Consider the following 23,466-nt stretch of genomic DNA (forward strand, 5'->3'; position numbering starts at 1 on the left):
ATTAGAATCACCCGGGAATCTTTTTAAAATCCTGATTTCTGGGCCTCATCCTCCAGAAATTCTGTTTCTTTGTTACTAATGTTGTGGCCTCACCCCATAACAAAGAAACAGAATTTCTGGAGGATGAGGCCCAGAAATCAGGATTTTAAAAAGATTCCCAGGTGATTCTAATGTGCAGCCAAGGCTGAGAACCACTGCACTAGAGACAGAGTGAGGAAAAGAGAAAAAAGGGCATTCCAGGCACAAGAACAGACCAGAAATGCCATCTGAAAACACACACACACACACACTCAGGCCAAAGAACGCAGGGAAGGATGGAGCCGTCAAACTACAAGTAAGCAGGAAATGAGCACAGGAACCCGTGTGCTAAGGTGCTCGGATGCTACGTTTTGAACTGGAAAACCACGGAAAAATCTAAGTGGAGAACCACAGACAGATTTGTGATCCAGACAGTTCTCTTTGGCAGCAATACGAATAGGTTGAAACAGGGCAAGAATAGTAATGTCTACAGCTGAAGGCCAAGCAGATAGGATACTGCTCGTTGCTGTGATGTGTTCAGATTTCATAAGAAAAGACAGAACTACTTGCATCAGAGCCCTGCTCTGGGGGATCGCACGACAAACACCCAACACTAGATAAACCACGCTCCCCTTTTTCTCGTTCAGCATCACCTTGCACTTCAAAATTTCCTGTCCAGCTTCACCTGCTTTCAACTACTCTCAGAGGCCAGTGTTCATGGTGCCACAGGTGAAGATAGAGATGGAGTCAGACTGTGACTTCACAGACATGGACCTGTACGGAAGAGACGCTGTCGGCGAGACCTCCCTCTAGGAGGCCACAGCGTCCCCAGAGAGAGGGCAGAGGGAGGGCATGGTTTAGTCTTCATCGTGAGGGTCTGGGCCACAACCCTGAACTTCTCGGAGCCTGTTTCCTTATTTATCAAACAGAGTCATTATTCCAGTTGATGAAAAACTGGGAATCCGTCGATGAAAAGTACTACTTAGGTGCAAAATCTCCCCTTCCTTTGTAGTTATGCAACAACGAAAGCAACATGTTATACATTATTTTAAAATACAGGTCTGCATAGAAATTATAACATTTCTTTTGAAATTAAAAAAAAAAAATGCTTACCTCCCAAAACTGTGGTTAAAGGTGCAATAGTCCATTTTTATTGAAAATAAATTAACAGTTGAGAATTTTTTTAAAGGTTAGATTTTAAAGTGTCTAGATGATTTTGAAAGAACTATCAAAATATCCGCACTTCGGTAGAGTAAGGCTGAAAAATTCATCTTGTAATTTTGCCTATTAGGAAACACTTAAAAGTCCTATCTTTCCACTCCATCTCATTCCATTTGCTAAGGATCATACAAAAGCTTGAACTGTCTGCATGATGGGCCTTGCTCCAGCACAGAAGTGTGACTGAAAGGTCTGTTAATGAAACAACCAACAGATTTGAGTGCATAAATATTTTTAAAATAGAAGTTCTTGTTAGAGTAAAACCTCAAACCACGTTAAATCAACACAATGATCCTTTGAATGAACATCACTGGTTTTTCATGCCCAGAATCAAATTTCTGGACTTGTGGGTAGGACCTTCCTGATTCCCAAAGTCAAACTCCCATTCGAATGAACATTGCAGTTAGAGCTGATGTCAAGTTTTGGAAGAGTATAACTTTGTAATATGAGACTAATGCTTTAAAGGAATGATTCGAAGCAAGTTGGGTGGATTGAAACCCATTGTTAATGAAGCAAATCCTTTCCTCAAGGAACAAGATCAGTCTTTATCTTTAATCCATGTTTAGCAAACACCAATCATGTTTTTATTTAACTACTACGATGTGCCTAATAGCCACAATGCATCTGACATAAAACAACTGGGATTTGGATCTTGAGTAAATCACTTTGATTTGTTACTACATTTATTCAAGATGGCAAATGCAGGTGCTTTTTCTTTATTCCTTCCTATGTTTTAGACAAAAAATCGCTTCTCGGCCTTTTGGCTAAGATCAAGTGTATTTTTTAGACAAATGACACAATTGTTGACAGCTTGAGTCAACAGAACAGTTAAATGTCTCTGTAATTCCTAAAGCCTAGTACAGTGACTGGTCCACAGAAAGCTCTCAATTGTTCATTTAAGTCTCAGCTCCCTTCCACGGGATACTGCCAAGAGGTAAAGCTCTAAACCTCTGTTACTTCTGATAGCAGCTGAACTACTTAGCTGCTCACTAATCTAGAACCATTACCTGAGTTTAAGTATAAATTCCTTATCTGTTCCTATCCTGGGGGAGCTAACAACCTACCCTTAACATTTCACTGTTAAAACTTGGCTGATTTTCAATAGCACTTCGTCCAAATTGAACTGTAGAAATGTTATGGATTCAGGAGTAAATGTGCTTGATTCATCAAACAAACTGAAAAACCACAATGTTAATTTTTTTGTTCTGATCACTGTAATTTTCACCTCATATGTCATTTATATGTTGTATATACATGAACATTTTAATGTTGATAGCTTTTAACAGGTTGACATGTTACTTCTCCATGCAGGTCAGTACATTTTTCCGCTTGTAACTGCAGTTCAATAAAATGTAATCCTGTCTGCTCATCTTGCTCCATGTTTAATAATGTAGGTGAGTCAGCAGGCATGACTTATGGACACTAGCTACTCACTTACAAAAAACATCTCTAACAAACTAGCATCTTCTTTCATCTCCAGAAAATCATCAAAAGAATAAAGGCAGCTGGCAGAGGAACAGGAGGGAATAGGTCAACTCCCCATTGTTCTCCTTTCTCCGTCTGCCTCAAGCTGCCTGGAGCAGGAGCTGCTTCTGCCTGCGCAAGGGCCAGAATTCCCAGTCCTGGTGGGACCTATCCTAGCCTCCAACTGTGCAATACCTTCCAATCTGTCATCAATTACAAAAATTCACACACACACACACACACACACACACACACACACACACAGAGAGAAGAAACTTGGGAAGCACATCAAGTTCTTTGTAAACTGAACAATGTGTAAACTGAATGCATGGTTTAGAAAATACTCAGAACAACATTAACCACTTAAATGAATCTTACCGATTAAGATCCTGGCTTGGCACACCTGTTGGGTGTAAGATTAAATGGACTAGGCTGGTTTCTCCACAGCTCTTTAAACCACTTTGTTTAAGGCACAGGAGTGGGTGTTACCACTTACAGAAATAGCTAGATCAATTACATCCCATGAGAAAACTTAACTATGGCTAGGTCACAACTAAGACAATACAGTAGCAGTTAGATACAGTATTTCAGAAACTCACTTCATACTAGTCAGAGTGTTTTATTTAAAAAACAAAACAAAAAACTTAATCAGAAAGTCTGATTAAATTCAATATTAACTCAAGCTCTCAAAAACCTATTGGGGAAAGCCAATAGGTGCATCAGAGAAAGCAGGCAGCAGGCCGACAATTCTTTGGTGGAAAAGGCAGTTGCATATGTATACAAATGCCCTAATGATTATCAAGCCCAAGTTTTGTTTTTCAAAAATAGGTTTCAAGATCTACTAAAGAAACCATACAGACTTCCCCAACAGTACAAAAAAATTAACAATAAAGTTTAAGGATATAGGAAAAACCAAATATGACAATACACGTGAATTATTTATAAAATAAGCCTTTTGATCCCAGAAAACCAAAAGGGGACCTCATGAATGGCAACACACATAAAATAAAGGCTAATAGCACACAGACATTTTCCCAACGACTAACTAAGCTTTAAAATGACAGGATACTATTAACAGGTAGCTTTTCTTCTGGTTATCAGTCAATATAAAATTAGGGTAAATTTTTTCTACTCAAATTACTATCATTTCTTCTTTTGTACCTTTTCCCTAATTTTCTCTAGCAACATTTTTCCTTTGGTTTGACCAGTTGAGCTCAAAAGGTTTGGAACCTAAAGTGAGTATCAACTCTTATTGGAATAGCACTTGGGAAATGCAATCCTGGAAAAGGCAATTTGTAACTGAAGTGGTCCGACAAAATAAAGCAGCCCTTCTCAATGGGAGTGTCTCCCATGCAATCACCAGGCTAATGGCTCCTCTTATGGCCAGATCACATGACCCAGCATGATAATGGCATGATCCCTGGTGAGGTACTGGGGAGAGCTATGTGCACAAGCATCCACCCACTTAAGCTTTCAATAAATACAAAGCACTGTTTAAAACCATGTCAGTAGAATAAATAAGAGATGCTGCATTTCTATTGGCCTGTTTTGCCTCTTGAACTGGCTTGGAGTACTGTTCATGACCCAGAAGACACACTAGTTAATTAGTTGCCACTCCAAGCTCTTTAGACTTCAGTACCACCTGCTCTTCAAGCCTCAGCACCTTTTTTGCAGCGATAATGGTATTCTTCATTAGCATCGCCACTGTCATGGGACCAACACCCCCAGGGACTGGAGTGATGTAACCGGCTTTTTTCCGGACTTCTATATAGAAGAAACAAGACAGCAGACTGCTTTAATCATGACAAAGGACATGTATGTATTTTAACATATCATGGAAGCATGGGGGGGGAGCAATAATATACATAAGCACCTTCATAAACCTCAAACTCATAAAAATCACATCTAATTAATTACTCAAGAGAAAAGGCCTTTGAACATACTAACAAAATAACATGCACATATTAAGCAAAGTTGTTCAAGGAGTATTTATACATCTGAATCACCTGTAATCTACCAGCCACACTTTCCTCCATATTAAATCTACTTAAAAAGAAACATCTCAGTAGGTTGACTGTAGGGGAGGTCTACCGTAAACATTACCTCAATTAATACCTGCCTACAACATTTTCTTAATTTTACTTTATTTATATACTATATTTATTCATACTGTTTGCCCAAAATACCAAGCAAAGCAATTTTCTGGAAAGAAGCAAGATTTTTTTAATCCAATCTTTTTAAATTGATTTGAGAGAGAGAGGAAGGGGGAGAGACAGAGAAACATGTATTTGTTGTTCCATTCGTTTATGCATTCACTGGTTGCTTCTTGTATGTGCCCTGACCAGAAATTGAACCTGCAACTTTGGTGTATCGGGACTGTGCTCTAACCCAGTGGTCGCCAATCTGTGGTCCGTGAGGTCCGAAAGGCTGGCGACCACTGCTCTAACCAACTGGCCAGGTCTTTAACTCAATTTTAAGAGCGCCTGGCCAGGTCTTTAACTCAATCTTAAAGAAAAACCACTTGGTTACCTAGGCTTGGGTCTTAAGAACTGAAAGGAGATATCTACAGCACTGGTAAGTGCCAAATTTTCAGGAACATGGCTTTTTCCTGGACTGCGTTAACATTCCAGGTCTGGGATCCCCTCTTAAAATGAGGAATCTGTAACACTTTTTAGGAGACTCAGTGGTTTAGGGAAATCACTTCATTAAATTTTCAGACTTGTTAAAAGTCTTGAAGTTGTTTTAATTATAAAATAACCCTAAGGAAAAACAATTCCCTGAAAAGTTTATACCTACTGTCTGTAATTTTATGACATAAACAACTAAAATAATTCTAGAATGTCTATAACTTGAAAAAACATCTCTTAATTCTCGTTGAACGCCTTTTAAATGGTATTACCAGAGTAACACAAGTTTAAAACTTATAAGGAAAAGTAAATGATTAGTCCTAAATGTCCATTAATGGTAGTATTTATTGATTTTATATATATTTTTAAATTATACTATTTACCTTCAAAATCCACATCTCCAACCAACTTGGGTTTAGCAGTGATAGGATCCTGAATTCTATTTATTCCCACATCAATGACGGCTGCTCCTTCCTTGATCATATCTGCTGTGATCAAATTTGGAATGCCTGGGGAAATGGAGACAGGAATGATCGATCACCTCACTGAAACATCTGAAAACTCCTGTCAGAGTCTTTTTTTTAAATTTATTATTATTATTATTATTATTTAAATATTTTTATTGATTTCAGAGAGGAAGGAAGAGGGAGATAGAGATAGAAACATCAATGATGAGAGAGAATCATTGATTGGTTCCCTCCTGTACACCTACTGGGGATTGAGCCTGCAACCTGAGCATGTGCCCTTGACTGGAATCGAACCCGGGACCCTCCAGTCCGCAGGTCGATGCTCTATCCACTGAGCCAAACAAGCTAGGGCTGCCTGTCAGATTCTTATCTAATTTCAATTTTAAGAGACCTGGAAGAACTAGTTAGCTTGTTTTATAAATACCTACAAGAACCTTAACCAAGGAAACATTTAAACTTCATATAGTAAATAGAAATCCTTTGAGACTATAGAAATAACATTCATCCATCAAGTCTATGATGAAATGACAGAAACCACTATACCAAGCACAACTCTTCCTTCATCTTTGTAGGCAGCTCATGGTGGCATCCTAGGGTAAGAATGAGTGGAATGGCAGCAAAGCAGGCAAGTTCTAAGGCAAGAGGCCCATCTTCTGATGTCCTTCCGTCCCCTTCCCTGGTGGTCTTACCTGCAGCAGAGATCACAATATCTGCAAGAATAGTATGTGTTTTCAGCTGCTCTTTGGGGGTGTATCGATGCGATATTGTAACAGTGGCATCACCTATGAATTAAAATTAAATGTCTTGATTTCTGAATCACAGCTGGGATTGGAGTAGGTGTCAACTAGGCAAACCATTGTAGAAATTCAACATCTCTGAGGAAATAATTGACTTAATTCATGTGCCATATTTTCTGGACAGCCAATTGTCTTTTTTTTTTTTAATTAATACTCAATTTCTTGTAACTTTTACCTGTTAGTTAGTCCTAGCTCTAATCTTTGGAGTCATATATAACTAGATTTCTTCTTTAGCCTGTTTAATAATAACAGTTTTTCAAGAATTTTACCTTTCCTAAATAAAATATCCCTAGAATTACTCAAGGGTTATTTTTTAAGTTTGCTAGAAATATTTAGTTTTGCCATTGTTCCTGATGTAATCATGTAGGTCCATATTCTGATAATCACACATGGTAACTCTGATTTGAGGCTTTTTCTCAAACAAATGAACAGAATTTGACATAATGACACATTAGAGTCATATGATGTCAATCCTTGGCAATGGTCAAAGATTTTTTTCTATCAAATGACACAGAACAGGATACTAACTTTGAAAAAGAATGGTCTCCTAACTCCAACTATCAAAGCCATTGCTGAAAATTTCTAATTACCTACAACCATGCTTATACTTATAAAACTTAAATTTTTGAGGCTTATCCATTTCTGAACTAGTTCCATAATAAATGAATGTAAATAAACTCTCAGGTGACACTGAGTACAGCTTCTCCTACAAAGATTATACCCCAAATATCTGTTAACAACATTACAACAAATGCAAACAAAGACAATGTTCCTTGGATGTTTGACACAGTGAACACTTGGTCCACAGGACAGCCTCTGAAGGCCTCCGTGAGGGAGAAGACACGCTTCCGAAAGCGCTTCGCTTACCTCCAGGACGTTCGTGCGCCCCGTCTGTGTGCAGCAACATTGCAATGGGCATCCCAACATTTTTGGACCTTCCAGCTACAACCACATTCTTCCCTAGGGTCGGAATGCCTATTAAACACACAGAGGGGGTCAATGAGGGGAAAAAACAGGGCATATGTAGTACTCTCAACAATAAAGAATTATTTAAAAAAATAATATATTTAAAAGCAATGCCAGACTGTCTTAGGGTACCAAAGGAAAAGGCAGATGGCCTAGGATGTGAATCTAATTATAATAATGAAGGAAGTCGTCAAGCTGATTGCCTCAGTCAATTGGCCCTATCGCTTCAAGGCTAAAGAAAACATTTTGTAAACTACAAAATGTTACATAAATGTGCACTACCACCACTACTAAAGTTTCCTTCTCTGAGGCTTCTGGATTAAGTAGCAAAAACAGTGGTGGAGAAGGCCTGGGGTGGGGTGGGGGTTGGGTGGAGGGGGTCAATAAGGGAGAAGATGGGAGACATCTCTTAATATTGTCAACAATAAAATTAAATTAAAAAAACAAACAGTCATAGGCGACTGCTGGAAAGGCTCTGGGGAGTCAGACTAGAGGTCATGGGCGGGAGTTCTCACTCTTTTACCATTTGCAAGTACTACGTTCATAATACTAACAGACATACCAGTTCGCTTAATGATCTCCCACACACCCCAGGGGGTAGCCGGTAACATGGAATACTGATCCAAACACATTCGCCCCACATTGATTACATGGAAGCCATCGACATCCTTGTCTGGAGAAACAGCGTTGCAGATCTTCCTCTCATCTATGTGCTCTGAAAAAGAGGTCAGGCCAGGAGCCTCAGTCACTGTTGCAGTTACCACTGCTTGCCTCCAGCTTATCTGGTTTGTCCTGCAAACCTGCTCTTTCTACAACTTGCCTCTACGTGCCTCAATGATTTCCTGCTTCCATCTGCACAGAAGGGACACAGCAAGCACAGGCAAATGCCAGCATCAAAGCCCATTCCTCTTGCCCTAACCGGTTTGCCTTAGTGGATAGAGCGTCGGCCTGCGGACTGAAGGGTCCCAGGTTCGATTCCGGTCAAGGGCATATACCTTGGTTGCAGGCACATCCCCAGTTGGGGCGTGCAGGAGGCAGCTGATCGATGTTTCTAACTCTCTATCCCTCTCCCTTCCTCTCTGTGAAAAATCAATAAAATATTAAAAAAAGAAAAAAAGCCCATTCCTCTTGTATAACTCTCCCTGCACTGTTCCTTGTATCAAGATCTCAAGGTCAAATCATGGAGTCATTGGTATTCTGATGTGGGAGAGGAAAAATTATTTTTCTTTCTATCTTTCTAGATTCTTCTGGCTGGGCTAATAATCAAATTAACGTAAGATAGATTAACAGGAGAAAATGTCCAAATTTATTATGTATGTATATCCTGGGATTCCATAATATGACACTGGCCCTGGCTGGGTAGCTCAGTTGGTTAGAGTGTCATCCCAACGCACCAAGATTTCAAGTTCAATCCCTGGCCAGGGCAAACACAAGCATCAACCAATGAATGCATAACCAAGTGGGACAACTGATCGATGTTTCTTCTCTCTCTCTCTCTCTCTCCTCTCACAAAAGAAAAAGAAAGAAAAATAATATGAGACCCAGGACAGATTAGGCAGCTAAGGCTTATATTCGATTTTGAGCGAAGGAGAAAGGGGGTTGTGGTTGGGGAATGGAAGGTAATTCACATGGAAAAGCCAATGTTTGGTGAATAAATGTTGGTTGGACCATCTCTAACAATGGGACACAGAGAAGACTTTGATTAAAGGGGCTTGCTAGCCTTCTCTCTGCTTATCATACCTGTTCACGTCCCTGTGATGCTATCTCCCTTCCTGGAACAGGACCACGATCTAAATTCCCTTAGGCAGTTACAGGGAAGGTCAAAGGTTTACCTTGAGTCTTTTGTTTCTTGAAAATAACCAGCTTAAAAAAGCCGCATCTTAGGGTGGCAAACCCTGCTTCCCCTCATGGAGTAGGTCTGCCCCAAATCCAATAAAAAATTCCCTCTCTGGATCTGACCTCCCCTTGGGGTCAGATTCACACTAGGGGCCAGCAGTATAAAGTAACCAGGCCTCTCCGCTCCTCAGAAATCCTTCCAAACGGTGGAGCCCAGAACTCACCAGGAAGCGGCAGCTGAACCAGGAGGCCATCGACGTTGCCGTCGTTATTTAGTTTATTGATTAAGCTCAACAGTTCTTCCTCTGAAATTGAAGCAGGTTTCACAATGGTCTCACTGTTGATTCCTATAAGAAAATTTCAAAGTTAAAAAATATTGAGGCATGCCCTAGCCAGTTTGGCTCAGTGGATAGAGCGCCAGCCTGCGGACGGAAGGGTCCTGGGTTTGATTCCTGGTCAGGGCACATGCCCGGGTTGCAGGCTTGGTCTCCAGTAGGGGGCGTGCAGGAGGCAGCTGACCAATGATTCTCTCTCATCATTGGTGTTTCTATCTCTCTCCCTCTCCCTTCCTCCCTGAAGTCAAAAATATATTAGAAATATATATATATTGAGGCATTTAATGAGCAATGCGATGTTGCCTGCCACAGTCTTCCGCCACTGAGGTTTTTATTAGCACATCCACCCCTAGTAGCTGAAAAGCATTAATCAGCTCAAAACGAACCTGAAACAGTAACGTCACAAATATATACACTAGAGCAGTGGTCAGCAAACTGTGGCTCTTTGGCCCCTTGAGTGTGGCTCTTCCACAAAATACCACGTGTGGGCGTGCATGTACAGTGCGATTGAAACTTCGTGGCCCATGCGCAGAAGTCGGTATTTTGTGGAAGAGTCACACTCAAGGGGCCAAAGAGCCGCATGTGGCTCGAGAGCCCGCAGTTTGCCTACCACTGCACTAGAGAATGCTAGCTTGACCTTTCTATATATTATTTTTGCAATCCTCATCAACCTCATTTTGTAGACAGGAGACTGAGGCACGGCGAAACTGAAACAAGCCAGCCAGTGGCGGAACCCATCTTCCCGTTCCAAAGTCCCTGTTTCCCCTGCAGCATGGTACCTCCCAACGTCTTAGGAAAACATGGCTTGCTCTATTCTAGAGGCTGTAAAGCAGTGGTTCTCAACCTGCCTAATGCCGCGACCCTTTAATACATGTCCTCATGTTGTGGTGACCCCCAACCATAAAATTATTTTCGATGCTACTTCATAACTGTAATTTTGCTACTGTTATGAGTTGTAATGTAAATATCTGATATGCAGGATGTATTTTCATTGTTACAAATTGAACATAATTAAAGCATAGTGATTAATCACAAAAACTATATGTAATTATATATGTGTTTTCGATGGTCTTAGGTGACCTCTGTGAAAGGGTCATTTGACCCCCAAAGGGGTCGCGACCCACAGGTTCAGAACTGCTGCTCTAAAGGTTTTCCAATGAGAAGGGCAGGAGTCCTCACTCTTCAATTATAAAGAATAGAGTATATCAATCGAAAAATATATATACCAAGGGCTCACGGTCCAGGAACACTGCCCAGTCACGCCAATCCTTGCACAGCCCTTCAGAAGGACAGGGCACCTGCTCAGACTACTGACCCAGGGATGTCTATCCCCACACAAAGCCTGTGGTACAGTGAGACCTAGACCACAAACCTCCCGCCACCCATCCAGACCCACGCCTTCGGCATTCAAAACTTCAACCACTTCTAAACTGCAAGGTTTAACTGGATTTGGAACCAACTAGTGAAGAAATCAAAAGCTATTTCCCAGAAGTCAGAGTTATTCATTTCCTTCAACTCTATGCTGTGTCCTAGGCTACATCACTGAGGTCTCCTCAAACTGCCCCAGCCCCACTCTATTGCCTTAAAGTGCTCAAACACCTCAGATACTCTTATCATTGCTCAAGAAAAGCAGATGTGTGTTCAAGGCCACCTGTCCAATGTTAAAACCAGAGGCAAAGATAAGTTAGACCATATTCCTTTCATCCTAGTCTATAAGCCTCCCCAATAGACTCACCCTGTTCTGACAAAGTTTTGCCTATTGTTCATATTAGCTTCTTCTGCTTGGGTTTCTAGTCAGAAAAAAAAAAGAGTAATAAATGACAATGGGGTTTGCCCCGGAGAAGCCTCACTTGAACAGCAGTCCGATCCGAGCGTGACACCTACCCACATCTGCAGCAGCCTTGGTTTTGTTGAGGACATAGGAATGACTTGCAGGATTCTCGCCAACCAGAACCACGCTCAGGTATGGCCGCTTGTTGCCGGCTGCCACCCACTCTTCCACCTCCTGCCGCACTTCCTGCTTGATCTGCTGGGCAAGTTTCCTTCCAGAAATGACAACAGCTTCATTTCTGCAGAAGGCGACAGAGATACAAAACCAAATACTAGCTTGAGTTTTTGTAAAAAAGATCAGACTACAAAAAGAGTATGAAATACCCCAAATTTTGAGGGATAGGAGGAGGGGAATTGGAGGAAAGGGGTCAAAAGGAACAAATTTCCAGTTATAAGATAAATAAGTACCAGGAATGTGATGCACAACATGATCATAGTCAACACTGCTGCATGACATAGAGGAAAGCTGTTAAGAGAGTAGATGCTAACTAAGAGTTCTCAGTACAAGGAGAAAAAACTTTTTTTCTTTTTGTTGTGTCTACATGACGCGACATGAATGTTAACTAAACCTATTTGGTAATCATTTCACAATATAGGCAAAGCAAACCACCATGTTGTACACCTTAAACTTACACAGTGGTGTATGTCAATTATTTCTCAATAACGTAGCAGAAAAAGACCCAAAACCTACAGTTTAAATTAAAATGCATGGTGCCTAACCTGGGGAACAAGTGTAATCTGAAGCACAAATTCAAAGTGAGAAATCTGTATTCAGCTACATATGCAGGAGTATAAAGTCGACTGAAACAGTTACCATCACTAACCTGAAGCTCAGAGGGTTTAAGTAACTGACAGCTAGTACTTGGGTCTCACACCCAGCTCTGTCTCAATCCAGAGTCTAGGCTTTTAATGCCACGGCCATGGCCTCCTGCACATTCACAAATTGACAGGCTAAATAAACAAATCCTATATAATAAAGTGGTAATATGCAAATTGACCGTCACTCCAACACACAAGATGGCCAGCAGGGGAGGGCAGTTATGGGCAATCAGGCCTGCAGGGGAGGGCAGTTATGGGCAATCAGGCCTGCAGGGGAGGGCAATTGGGAGGGACCAGGCCTGCAAGGGCGGGCAGTTGGGGGGGACAAGGCCTGCAGGGGAGGGCAGTTGGGGGGAACCAGGCCAGCAGAGGAGGGCAGTTGGGGGTGACCAAGCTGGCAAGGGAGGGCAGTTAGGGGCGACTGGGCCGGCAGAAGAGGGCAATTGTGGGCAATCGGGCCAACAGGGGAGGGCAGTTGGGGGCGATCAGACCATCAGGGGAGGGCAGTTGGGGGCGATCAGGCCTGCAGGGGAGGGCAGTTGGGGGCAATTGGGCCGGCAGGGGAGCAAGTTAGGCTTTGATCAGGCTGGCAGGGGAGTGTTTAGGGGGTGATCAGGCTGGCAGGCAGAAGCGGTTAGGGGCAATCAGGCAGTCAGGCCAGATTGGAGAGTACAGGCTGCGCTGAGGGACACACACACTCCCAGCCCTGTGCACAGCACAAATTTGTGCACCGGGCCTCTAGTAGATAAATAAAATCATTGTTTTATTTCACCCACTCACCACTGTGAGGTTAAATAGCTCTTCCTATGTGCTGATATACCATTTGTAGTTTGTGTTTTGCCCGTGTTGCTAGCACCCAGTCATATGACAGAGAGAAGAGCAGTCCTGTTGGAGGGGAAACTGCTGGTCGGGGTGGGGCAATGAGGAAACTCAGGTTTGGAGGAACCTCTAGCCACCAAAACCGTGTTCAGATCTCTGAAAGGCTATCTCTTCCCAACGAGAACTGGGAACTGGTTAGACAGCTCTCCCTGCGTTCCAATATGGAAGATTCCTGGTTTTCCTATTTCCACACAAATCCTCACAACAAAGTTCCCATTACGTAAAGTAGGATAAGCATCTGTTCCTTAAACACAAAGGTGCCACTGAAAACAAGTCTTTCCCTTTAGATTTGTGTCCTCAGTGTCATGAGGAAGGCTCCAACCTCAAGACCAATGAAGCACAACTGTTGAAACATTAAAACAATCTACTTGCCCTCGTGGCACATATTTAATTTTCAAAGATAACATCAAGGTACTGGATGACTTGTATGGTCAGATATGATCAATTCTCAAAGCCTATTAATTAAGACAGAATTTTAAAGTTTCAACAGTCTTTACGCCTTCATTGTCTGCTTTTTATTTGCATTATGATTAAATAAATACTTTAAATCTCAATGTCTTAGATACAATGCAGTAATTTTATATTTAAACCTTATATTAATCTGTATTTGCATCCTGTGAGGTATGAAGAAGATATCATTTTATAGCAAATCAAATACTTTTTTTTACAAACCAAATACTTTTACCAGATTATATGTAATAGTACTAGCACAGCACAAATTAGTAATAGCATTTCATATAGATCCATGGTACATTAAGGAATTGGAAACATGTTAATATTTACAAATCCAGTTCAGAATTAGAGTTGAAGGGGACTTCATTAAAAGGGCTCTGCTGCCCTAGCTGGTTTGGCTCAGTGGATAGAGTGTCAGCCTGCGGACTGAGGGGACCCGGGCTCAATCCCCAGCGGAGGCTGTGCAGGAGGCAGCTGATCAATGATTCTCTCTCCTCATTGGTGTTCCTATCTCTCTCTTCCTCTCTGGAATAAATAAAAACATATGAAGAGGAAAAAAAAAGGACTTTGCTGACACAAGTACCCCTGGCAAATGCCTGATCTATATTAGTACCAGGAGTACCCCCACCCCCACCCCCCAGGCCAGAAAAGCATTTTGAAATCTTATGACACTATAGAGTGAAAGACTACAGAGGGCTTAGGACACTCATTTATATTGAATGAAATAACATATAAACTTCTAGGCATATATATTCAATAAAAATTAATTTCTTACTCTCATCCATTGGTTAGATTTATATTCACACATACATACATATGTATCCTTAATATGTAATAGGTATATTTATCTACTTATATACTCATAAGGATATATATAGATATATAGATATAGGAATAGGTATAGATATACATATACATATATAAGTATTCTGTGAGAAGGACATAGCTTCCACTTCATCAAAAAGTTCCTTTTGAGCCGAAACCGGTTTGGCTCAGTGGATAGAGCGCCGGCCTGTGGACTGAAAGGTCCCAGGTTCGATTCCGGTCAAGGGCATGTACCTGGGTTGCGGGCACATCCCCAGTAGGAGATGTGCAGGAGGCGGCTGATCGATGTTTCTCTCTCATCGATGTTTCTAACTCTCTATCTCTCTCCCTTCCTCTCTGTGAAAAATCAATAAAATATATTTAAAAAAAAAAAAAAGTTCCTTTTGAAAGTAATTAACTTAGAATGTAACAGCACATTTGGGCGAAGAACGATACACTGAAGTTAAGGACACAGGGTTCTGGAATAAACAAACCAGTGTTCCAAGTCCCAAAGGCAGATTCTGGATGTTGTGCCAATTTGCTTAAAAAAAAAAAAAAAAAGACAAAACTGTCAAAGAATAACAAGAACCAAAAGAAAAAGCCACAATGCTTTTTCTTGTAATGTAACCGTTTCAGCCCTCCTCTGCATACCACAGCTCAGCAGCCTGTGGAACAGCCCAGCAAGTGAGTCATCACCTAACTTCCCATCATCTTTCCTGCCAAAGGGCAGATACCTCAAAATAAACAGAAATACAGACTCAGTTCCATGGGAAACCCCACGTACATTAAGTATATTAGCTAATACTTATTCCGCAATGTAGTGCTTTCACACTGTGTTTAGAAAATTTTCCGTTAAAATTATGAACAACTAGAAAGAAGTCACGAGGATTATTCAAAATCAAAACTAAAACTCTAGTCAGTAGCATCTCCATTTTCCTCCAAATCCAATGAACATCAGGTGCATTTTACAATTCAAGATCAGATTATTTTAGAAAGAATTCTTTTTAAAAAAATATATTTTTATTGATTTCAGAGAGGAAGGAAGAGGGAGAGAGAGATAGAAACATCCATGATGAGAGAGAATCATGGATCGGCTGCCTCCTGCAAGTCTCCCACTGGGGATCGAGCCCACAACCCAGGTATGTGCCCTTACCTGGAATCGAACCTGGGACCTTTCAGTTCACAGGCTGACGCTCTATCCACTGAGCCAAACTAGCTAGGCTAGAAAGAATTCTTGTTGTCTACTGGTTAATGGAACCAGAAATGGATGAAGACAGACACAAAGTAGGATGGAACTAATATCTATTAAACACTAGGTATTTTGCTAAGACTTTTGCATTCATTACTCTCAGTTACCTTGGGGCTATTATAATAACCCTGTTATGCAGAAGGGGAAACTGAGGACAGTAGATACAAGATACAAATGCAAACCTCTGCCTCCAAAGTCCCTTCTTCCCTATTCCCCACTGTCTCCTAGACTACAGTTCTCTCTCTCTCTCTAACCATGAGTTTATGTTTGTGAAACTCTCAGACCAATCCCCTAAAAGAAATAAATGTGGCCTCTTTAAAAATAAAAAATAATTTATTTTTAAATTCTACATGCCAGCAGTAAAGCAATACAACAGAACCATAAATACCAAACTGAGTATTGCCCTCAGAGATGTGGCAGTCCATTTGTTTATTCAGAAAGGCAAGTAAAAGGAGGGTATTTGTGGCTGGAGAGCAAGCAAACTGGTCCAGTTCTGTAGGTAATAAATTAGAGGATGTTTATAAACCTCTTCTCAACCATAAAAGCCACAGGCCCATGTGGCCAGAACTCAGGAAGGGAGGAAGGAGGAGGAGAACAGACTGTAACAGAGGTGTTGGAGAGGCAAGTCAGGCTCAGACCAAGAAAAGCCTTAAAAAAAAAAAGAAAAAGAAAAGAAAGAAAAGCCTTGAGTGTCCCCGCCCCCAAATCTTCTTTCAAGAGCACACGAGTCCGCATTCTGTGCTTCTACAGCTCCCTGGCCATGTCTCTAATAACATTTTTTACAGCGAGAGGAAATGACACGCGTGTCTTCTGCCCCTTGACAGGTGAGTTCCATTAAAGAACAGTTTCTATCCCCTCTGAATTCGCACAGTAGGGCGCAGCCCCGTGCCTGTTACCAGGCTTAGGTCCCTGGCAATGCTAAGGCTCTAAAGATGGAACAGCGCACAGATTTAGGGAGAGAAATCACAGCCACCCCAGAGAGTCTTCAATCTAGGTTTAAGAATGAGAGTTTGAGGTCCTGGGGGGGAAAAAAAAACCCAAACCCACAGGGAAAAGCTAATACCTCCCTATGAAACGCAAACAGAGCGCCCCTCCTCCTCCTCCCCGGTGTTTCTCAGCGCAGTTGACACTGCCTGGCATTGACCAGCTCTCGGGTGGGCAGCAGCCGGGGCCCCGGTGACCACAGCACAGCATTTATTCCCTGGGAGGGAAAGGGCCGGGTGTGGGGAGGCGCGAGCCACACCCCCGTCCCGGAGCGGCGGGGAAGTGCGGTACCCCGAGCGGCGCGGCCGGGGATTTCATCAGACTGCACCAACCCCCGCCGCCGCTAGGGTCCCGCGGAGGGACGGTGGCTGGAGGCTGCTCATTCGGAAGCCTTCCCGGCGCGCGCCAAAGCGACTCCTCTGCTTCCACCGAGGCGGATCTCGGCATCACCCACCTCGGCATGTTCCTGGGCGCCCCAGAGCGCGCCAGTGCCTCTGCTCCGCACCGGGGACCCCGTCCGGCCAGCGGGCTGGCCCCGGGACAGATCGACGCCCCGAGCCCGCGGGAGACAGGCTCCCCCCGAAAGGCTGGCACTGGTAACAGCCCACCGCGCCGGGCGAGCACCCGGGTCACTGGCCGCAGCCGCGCTCGGCTGCCACGTCGCCCCGCCAGTCCTCCCCGTGGACAAGCCGCCCCGGACGCAGATGCTCAGGAAGTCCCTCGGAGTCCCTCTGGAGCCCCGGCGGCCCCGCTCCCGACTCTCTTACCGAACAGCCGAGAAATGGAGTGGACAGTGACGGAGGCAGCAGTTCTGTGCGGGTCGCAGCAGCCGGGTGGCCAACGTGGACACGAGGGATGAAGCAGCCATGCCCCGCAGCGGCGTCGGAGCCCGAGGAGAAGCGCGCGCGCCGGCAGCGCGGTTATACCGCGGGCGCGTGTCGGGCCCCGCCTCTCGCCGGCACCCATTGGTCCCTGTCCAGCAAAGCCTTGCTTGTGATTGGAGCAAGGAGAGCCCCGGGAGAGGCCCTGGAAGGCTCGGAAGCCTTGGGACCATGCGGTGATTGGCTGAGGAAGGCAAGCCCTTGCCAGACGCAGCTGGTCGCCGAAGCCCAACCAACCCGAGCATTTGTTCATTCGTTGCTGGAACAAATAAATACCTGCGCGCCTCCTGTCCGCCTGTTACTGTCAAGCGTGGCCAAAGAGGTGGACAGGTAAAGTGACAACTAATAAATGTAAAAGAGTGGTGGCGTTAGAAAACAACTAATTTGGTGAACCATTGATTCAGAATCGTCAATGGATGTCAAAACAATTGGGTGAAGTTGGATTTGGAACGAGGTATTCACATGTAGGGCTCCCAGATCCTGCAGATAAAAATACAAGATGCACCTGAAACTAATACAAAATAATATTGAATGCATACTGTCATTGAAAAATAAAATTAAAGTATCTCTTATTTGCTGAAAAAAAAATACAAGACACAATGAAATTTGAATTTTAGGTAAATAATTTGGGAAGATGGCCATACACTTTTTAAAAAGTACTTGTTGATTATCTGAAATTTAAATAAATTTTGGCTTCCTGTATTTTATCTGGTTGCCCATTGCGTAGTCTCAGATTATCTCTTCTGTAAAATATGTATTCACAGCAAGGGTAAATTTAAGGTCCAGAACCCTACAATCATCACTTTAACCAAGTGATCAAAGTAACACCACCAGTAATGGACAGACATATATTGTATGCCTCCGGGTACGATGCAGTGAAGAGGACATATCACTTCATAACTCTCTCCCTTTTTTTTTTTTGGTGCCCTTGACCAGAATCGAACCTGGGACCCTTCAGTCCGCAGGCCGACGCTCTATCCACGGAGCCAAACCAGTCAGGGCTCACTTCATAACTCAACACGGCTGAAAGGGCCTCAGCTTGAGGGGAGAATGGAAATAGAAATAACAAGCAGTAAAGGCATTTCCAGCCAGGAGCCCAGCCTGCCTGCTCCTCTCCCAAGCACCCCTGTGCCCTGCCACCCCGGCAGCTGAGAGGGGCCAGGCTGAGAGCAGGCAGCATCTGTAACGCTGAGGCTGATTTCAGCCAGGCCTTGGAGCTGCTGGGCTGCTGCTTGCTCCACTGTCCTTCGGTCTCTAGGAGAGAGGTGGGGCTGGGTGACACCTTCTCAGGTCTCTTTTAAGAACAGAGAACCCCTCTCACACGCTTGGCAACCCTGAGGCCTTGTGCCTTCCCTGGAGTGGGGAGTCCAAGTGGAAATTTGTCTCCAGGAGCCAACAGTCTCAAACAGTCTCTGTTTTCCGTGGCAAGAGGGCAGCTGGGGGAGGGGCGGGAAGCCCAGGGTGCCGGCTGCCCACTGTGGGAGGAAACTACAGATGCCTGAGCGCAGCCTTGCAGGCCTCCAGGACTAACTTTCCCACTGGGCCGCCTGCTGTTCCCTTACTGTGCTGGGTGCCTCCCACCTCCAGGCCCCTACCCATGCCTGTCCTTCTGCCTGGAGTACCCTCACCCTGCCTCTACCTGACGGAAAACTCCCACCTCCAAAGCCCAACTCAAGAACCAGCCATGCCCAGAAGCTGCCCAGGCCTGGCCCTCCCCTCACCATCCCTAAGGTTTTTTGTCTTTCAACCACGTTCTGCCTCAATGATAGTTCCTTGTACTCATGTCTCAGCTCCCCTCCTGATGGGGGCTCTCAGAGGGCCTGATGCACCATTCATAATAGTAAAACCATACAAGCAACTAGCACTCACTGAACTCCTGCTCGGTGCCAGACTCTCCCTGTTCTCTGTTAGTCGTCCCCCTGACTCCGTGAGGAAGGTGTGGCTCTCCCCACTTTACAGACGAGGAAAATGAGGCACAGGGAGCAAAGTGACCTGGCCAGGCCTCAGGCTGGTGAGTGGCAGAGCTGGGGTCTGGCCCATGTCTATCCATGTGGGACCACACCGCCACCTGTGTTCCCAGCCTGAGCACAGGGTCTGGCCCTTGGTAAGGGCTCAGCAGAGGTTTGTTGAATGAATCAGTGATCCACGGCATGGGGAAATAGGACTCAATCATTCAGGCTTCCCTGTCTCCTCACCCCTCTGTCCTGAGACCCAGTGCCACAGAGTGAATGGGCCGCCCACTTCCTCAGTGTCCCAGATGTTCCAAGGATGGGCCCTGGTTTAGAATGCTGCTTTCATTCTCACTGCTGTGTGACCTGCCCTCATGTCACCTTCCCCAGCCTCACTGTCCTCACCAGTCAGGTGGGTTAATAGTGTCCACTGCCCAACAATTGTTGGGGTGACCAGCAAAGGACTAAGCACCATGGCCCCGGGAGGGGAGGGGGGGGGCGGTTCCTCCTCCTGTCACTTGAATCCAAAGGAGCCGCCACATGCAGAGGGCACACGGCCTTTTCTTCTCTGTCGTGAGCAGAGCAGTCTGATGCAGGCCAAGAGGATGGGCTGGGAGGATGGGGCCCAAACGGGTCACCTGTTGTGTGCCAGTCAAGGGCATGCCCCGGGTGATGGAGACAGGCTGAGAACTGGGCTGGCGCACGGCACGCACCCCGTACATGTCAGAGTGTGCCTAGGCTTGCTCCTTGTCAGACCTTTCAGGGTGTGATTGCCTGCCCCCAGCCTTGGCAGGAGGAAATCAGATGTAGAAGCTAGTGGCTGCAGAGAAAGAGGCTGGGGCTAGAAGGAGGTGTGGGACAGGACGGGGTTTGGGGAGGAGGGAGTGAGTGTGCAGAGGGCCCAGAAGCCAGCAGGGAGGAGGCTTTCTAGAGTGGGGGAGGGGAACAAGCAGAAACCCGGACAACAGGACAAGCCCAGGCCATGGCCTGTGGAGGTGCTGGGGGAGGGCTTTCCAGCCAGTGCTTGCCCTCCCAGCCCCCCAGGAGGCTCCTACCCCAAAGGAATGAGTGCTTCTTCTCTCCTGGACAGGTCCCCAGTGGTCCTTGTGGGACCCAGCTCCTGGCTGTCCCCGGAAGGTGGGTCCTGTCTCTACCCCACTCTACAGAGGGGGAAGTAAAGCCCAGAGTGTTGAGAGCTTAATCGTGGTCACACTGAGGTCAGTGTGCACCCGATGCTGGCTCGCTCTAAACTCCACCTCAGGGCAAATTTTTGTCACCATTTCTCGCTCAAGTATAGTACACTTTCATGCCTTAACCGGTTTGGCTTAGTAGATAGAGCGTTGGCCTGCGGACTGAAGGGTCCCGGGTTCGATTCCAGTCAAGGGCATGTACTTTGGTTGCAGGCACATCCCCAGTGAGGGGTGTGCAGGAGGCAGCTGATCGATGTTTCTAACTCTCTATCCCTCTTCCTCCCTCTCCGTAAAAAATCAATAAAATATATATATATTTTAAAAAAAGAATAGTACACTTTCAGAAAAAAGCCTCTAGTGGGTACCACAGGACATGCCAGGGTGACAAGGGTGACAAAGGTTTTCTTCAGTACGTCTGGCTCCTGCCTGAATCCCTTCCCCCACCCCCATGGCATTTATAGCTTCTCTCTCTGACAGTGGAGCATGAGGCTGAGAACTGCTGTGAGAAGAGTTCCCCACAGCCACTCCTTTTTTTTTACTCCTCACCCGAGGATATTTTTTCATTGATTTTTAGGGAGAGTGGAAGAGAAAGGGAAAGAATGAGGGAAAGACACCAATTAGTTACCTCCTGCACAAGCCCCGATTAGGGCCCAGGCCAGGGAGGATCCTGCAACGGAGGTACGTGCCCTTGTCTGGAACTGAACCTGGGACTCTTTGGTCCACAGACTGACGCTCTATCCACTGGGCCAAAGGGGTAGGGCCCCATGGTCACTACTTTTATAACCTTTCCCTTCAGTCCTCATCTAACTGGAACTTTGAAGGTCATTTCCAAAAGTTGACTCCTCTCTTATTCTTCAACACTCTGCTCTTGCTTTATCACATCCCTTCCTATTTCTCGGACTGTTCCTTTGCTGGGGGTCTTTCCCTGCATCTAGAAGGGTTCAGGAATCTGGAGAAGGGGCTGTGGTAAATTAATAAAGAGACTAGACATGAAATATAAATTTGGAAGGCACTCTTGGGAGGAGCCAGAAGAGATTTAGCTATAGTAACCAAGTTCTCCTAATCTCTGGACCCAAGGTTTTTTATTCACATATTGTTGCCCTAAAGCAAAGCAAATATACATATCAAAGGTAAGGTTTGGTAGATAGTAAGATTATCAGGTTGGGGGAACTGCCTTCGGCTGTTCAGCTGTTTGGCCAGCAGCAGGTACTAACATGTAGATTTTCAGCCCTGCTGAAAGCCCCAAGGTTCACCGACCTTAAAAAAAAAAGAAAAAAAAAATATATAGCTGAAACCGGTTTAGCTCAGTGGATAGAGTGTCAGCCTGCGGACTGAAGGGTCCCAGGTTCGATTCCGGTCAGGGGCATGTGCCTGGGTTGCGGGCGCATTCCCAGTGGGGGATGTGCAGAAGGCAGCTGGTGGATGTTTCTCTCTCATCGATGTTTCTAGCTTTCTATCTCTCTCCCTTCCTCTCTGTAAAAAATCAATAAAATATTTAAAATATATATATATATATATATATATATATATATATATATTTTATTGACTTCAGAGAGGAAGGATGAGGGAGAGAGACATAGAAACATCCATGATAAGAGAGAATCATTGATTGGCTGCCCCTGCAAGTCCCCCACTGGGGATCGAGCCCACAACTCGGGCATGTGCCCCTGACAAGAATTGAACCTGGGACCCTTCAGTCCACAGGCCGACGCTCTATCCACTGAGCCAAACTGACCAGGGCTCACCAACCTTTTGATGAACTTCTTGCATTTATGACCTGCTGGAATTAGCCCCCAGCATTCCTTCTCAACCTCCTTTGCCACAGTCTTCTCCTCTATGCGGCCTTTAAATATCAGGGTTCATCAAGGTTCTCTCCTGGCACCTCTTACTCTTCACCTTCACTGTTGGCAGCGAGAATGGCACCAGGTGTTAGGTCAGACCAGACCTGGGTTCGGCAATCTCGGCACTTGAGTTCTGGCTAGGAAAGAATTCAGAGCCAAGGCTCAAACTATAAGACAAAGATTATTTAGAAAGTCACAGAGGTAGAAGAAATGAGTGGTAGAAGACATGGGCTCAGGAAACCAATTACAGAGGCAAAAGAAGGGCCCTTGCAGCTTGGGAGGAAAAGAAAGGCAAGGAAAATGCCCTGGGGGGAAGTGGGGAGAAGAGGGAAAGGGGATGGCTGCTCCTGCCTGAGAGTGAGCACTGGGTCTTCATCCTAAGGGCTTTTAACGGTGGGGACTTTAGGGGCAGTCCCTGGAGAAGATCTCAATAGAATATTCATCAACTTTCCAGGAGTGTCCTTTCAGGGCATGGTCACCACTGATTGGTCAGTGCCAGGCAGGGGGACATTAGTCAATGCAGCTGGCCCTGAGGTCAGCCATTGGCCTAGCTTGTCTGGTTTTGCTGCTTTTCTGAGCCTGGAGCTGAAACACAAATAAGGCCTAAATGTATTTGATTTCGATCAAGATCTCATTGTCCTGGGGGCTTAATGCTTAAATGGCTATTCTCCACTCCTCTCCACCCCAATTCATTTTCTCTCTTAAGGGGTCTAACCTGTATGGCTAGCAACATGCCAGGGGAGGAAAGGTCAAGCGAGGGTCTGAATCACGTGACTAGCAACATGAAAGGTCAGGTGGCCTAAACTGCATGACCAGTGATATAGGGGAGGGAAGATTACCCAGGGGGTGAAGTCCTTGT

At 44.8% G+C, this 23,466-nt stretch overlaps 2 protein-coding genes across 2 annotated transcripts in view; one reads left to right on the top strand and one right to left on the bottom strand.

The window, feature by feature from the left end:
- The window catches only part of SLC4A5 (solute carrier family 4 member 5), a 50,959-nt gene extending 48,361 nt beyond the window's left edge, over positions 1-2,598 (top strand). Inside the window, exon 23 of the mRNA XM_081100808.1 lies at positions 666-2,598. Coding sequence (XP_080956934.1) covers positions 666-831 — 166 coding nt within the window. The 3' untranslated portion in view covers positions 832-2,598. The remainder of the gene's footprint in view (positions 1-665) is intronic.
- Positions 2,599-3,304: 706 nt separating this feature from the next.
- Positions 3,305-17,677, bottom strand: MTHFD2 (methylenetetrahydrofolate dehydrogenase (NADP+ dependent) 2, methenyltetrahydrofolate cyclohydrolase). The gene is made up of 8 exons (XM_081100807.1): positions 17,514-17,677; positions 11,613-11,797; positions 9,618-9,740; positions 8,120-8,272; positions 7,459-7,566; positions 6,484-6,576; positions 5,711-5,836; positions 3,305-4,464 (listed from the first exon to the last, which is right to left on the bottom strand). The coding sequence occupies exons 1-8, from the start codon at positions 17,612-17,614 to the stop codon at positions 4,301-4,303; spliced, it is 1,053 nt and encodes a 350-aa protein (XP_080956933.1). The 5' UTR covers positions 17,615-17,677; the 3' UTR covers positions 3,305-4,300.
- Positions 17,678-23,466: the final 5,789 nt, after the last annotated feature.

Source organism: Myotis nattereri (genome assembly GCF_964212035.1).
Source record: "Myotis nattereri genome assembly, chromosome: 10".
NCBI classification, from domain to species: domain Eukaryota; kingdom Metazoa; phylum Chordata; class Mammalia; order Chiroptera; family Vespertilionidae; genus Myotis; species Myotis nattereri.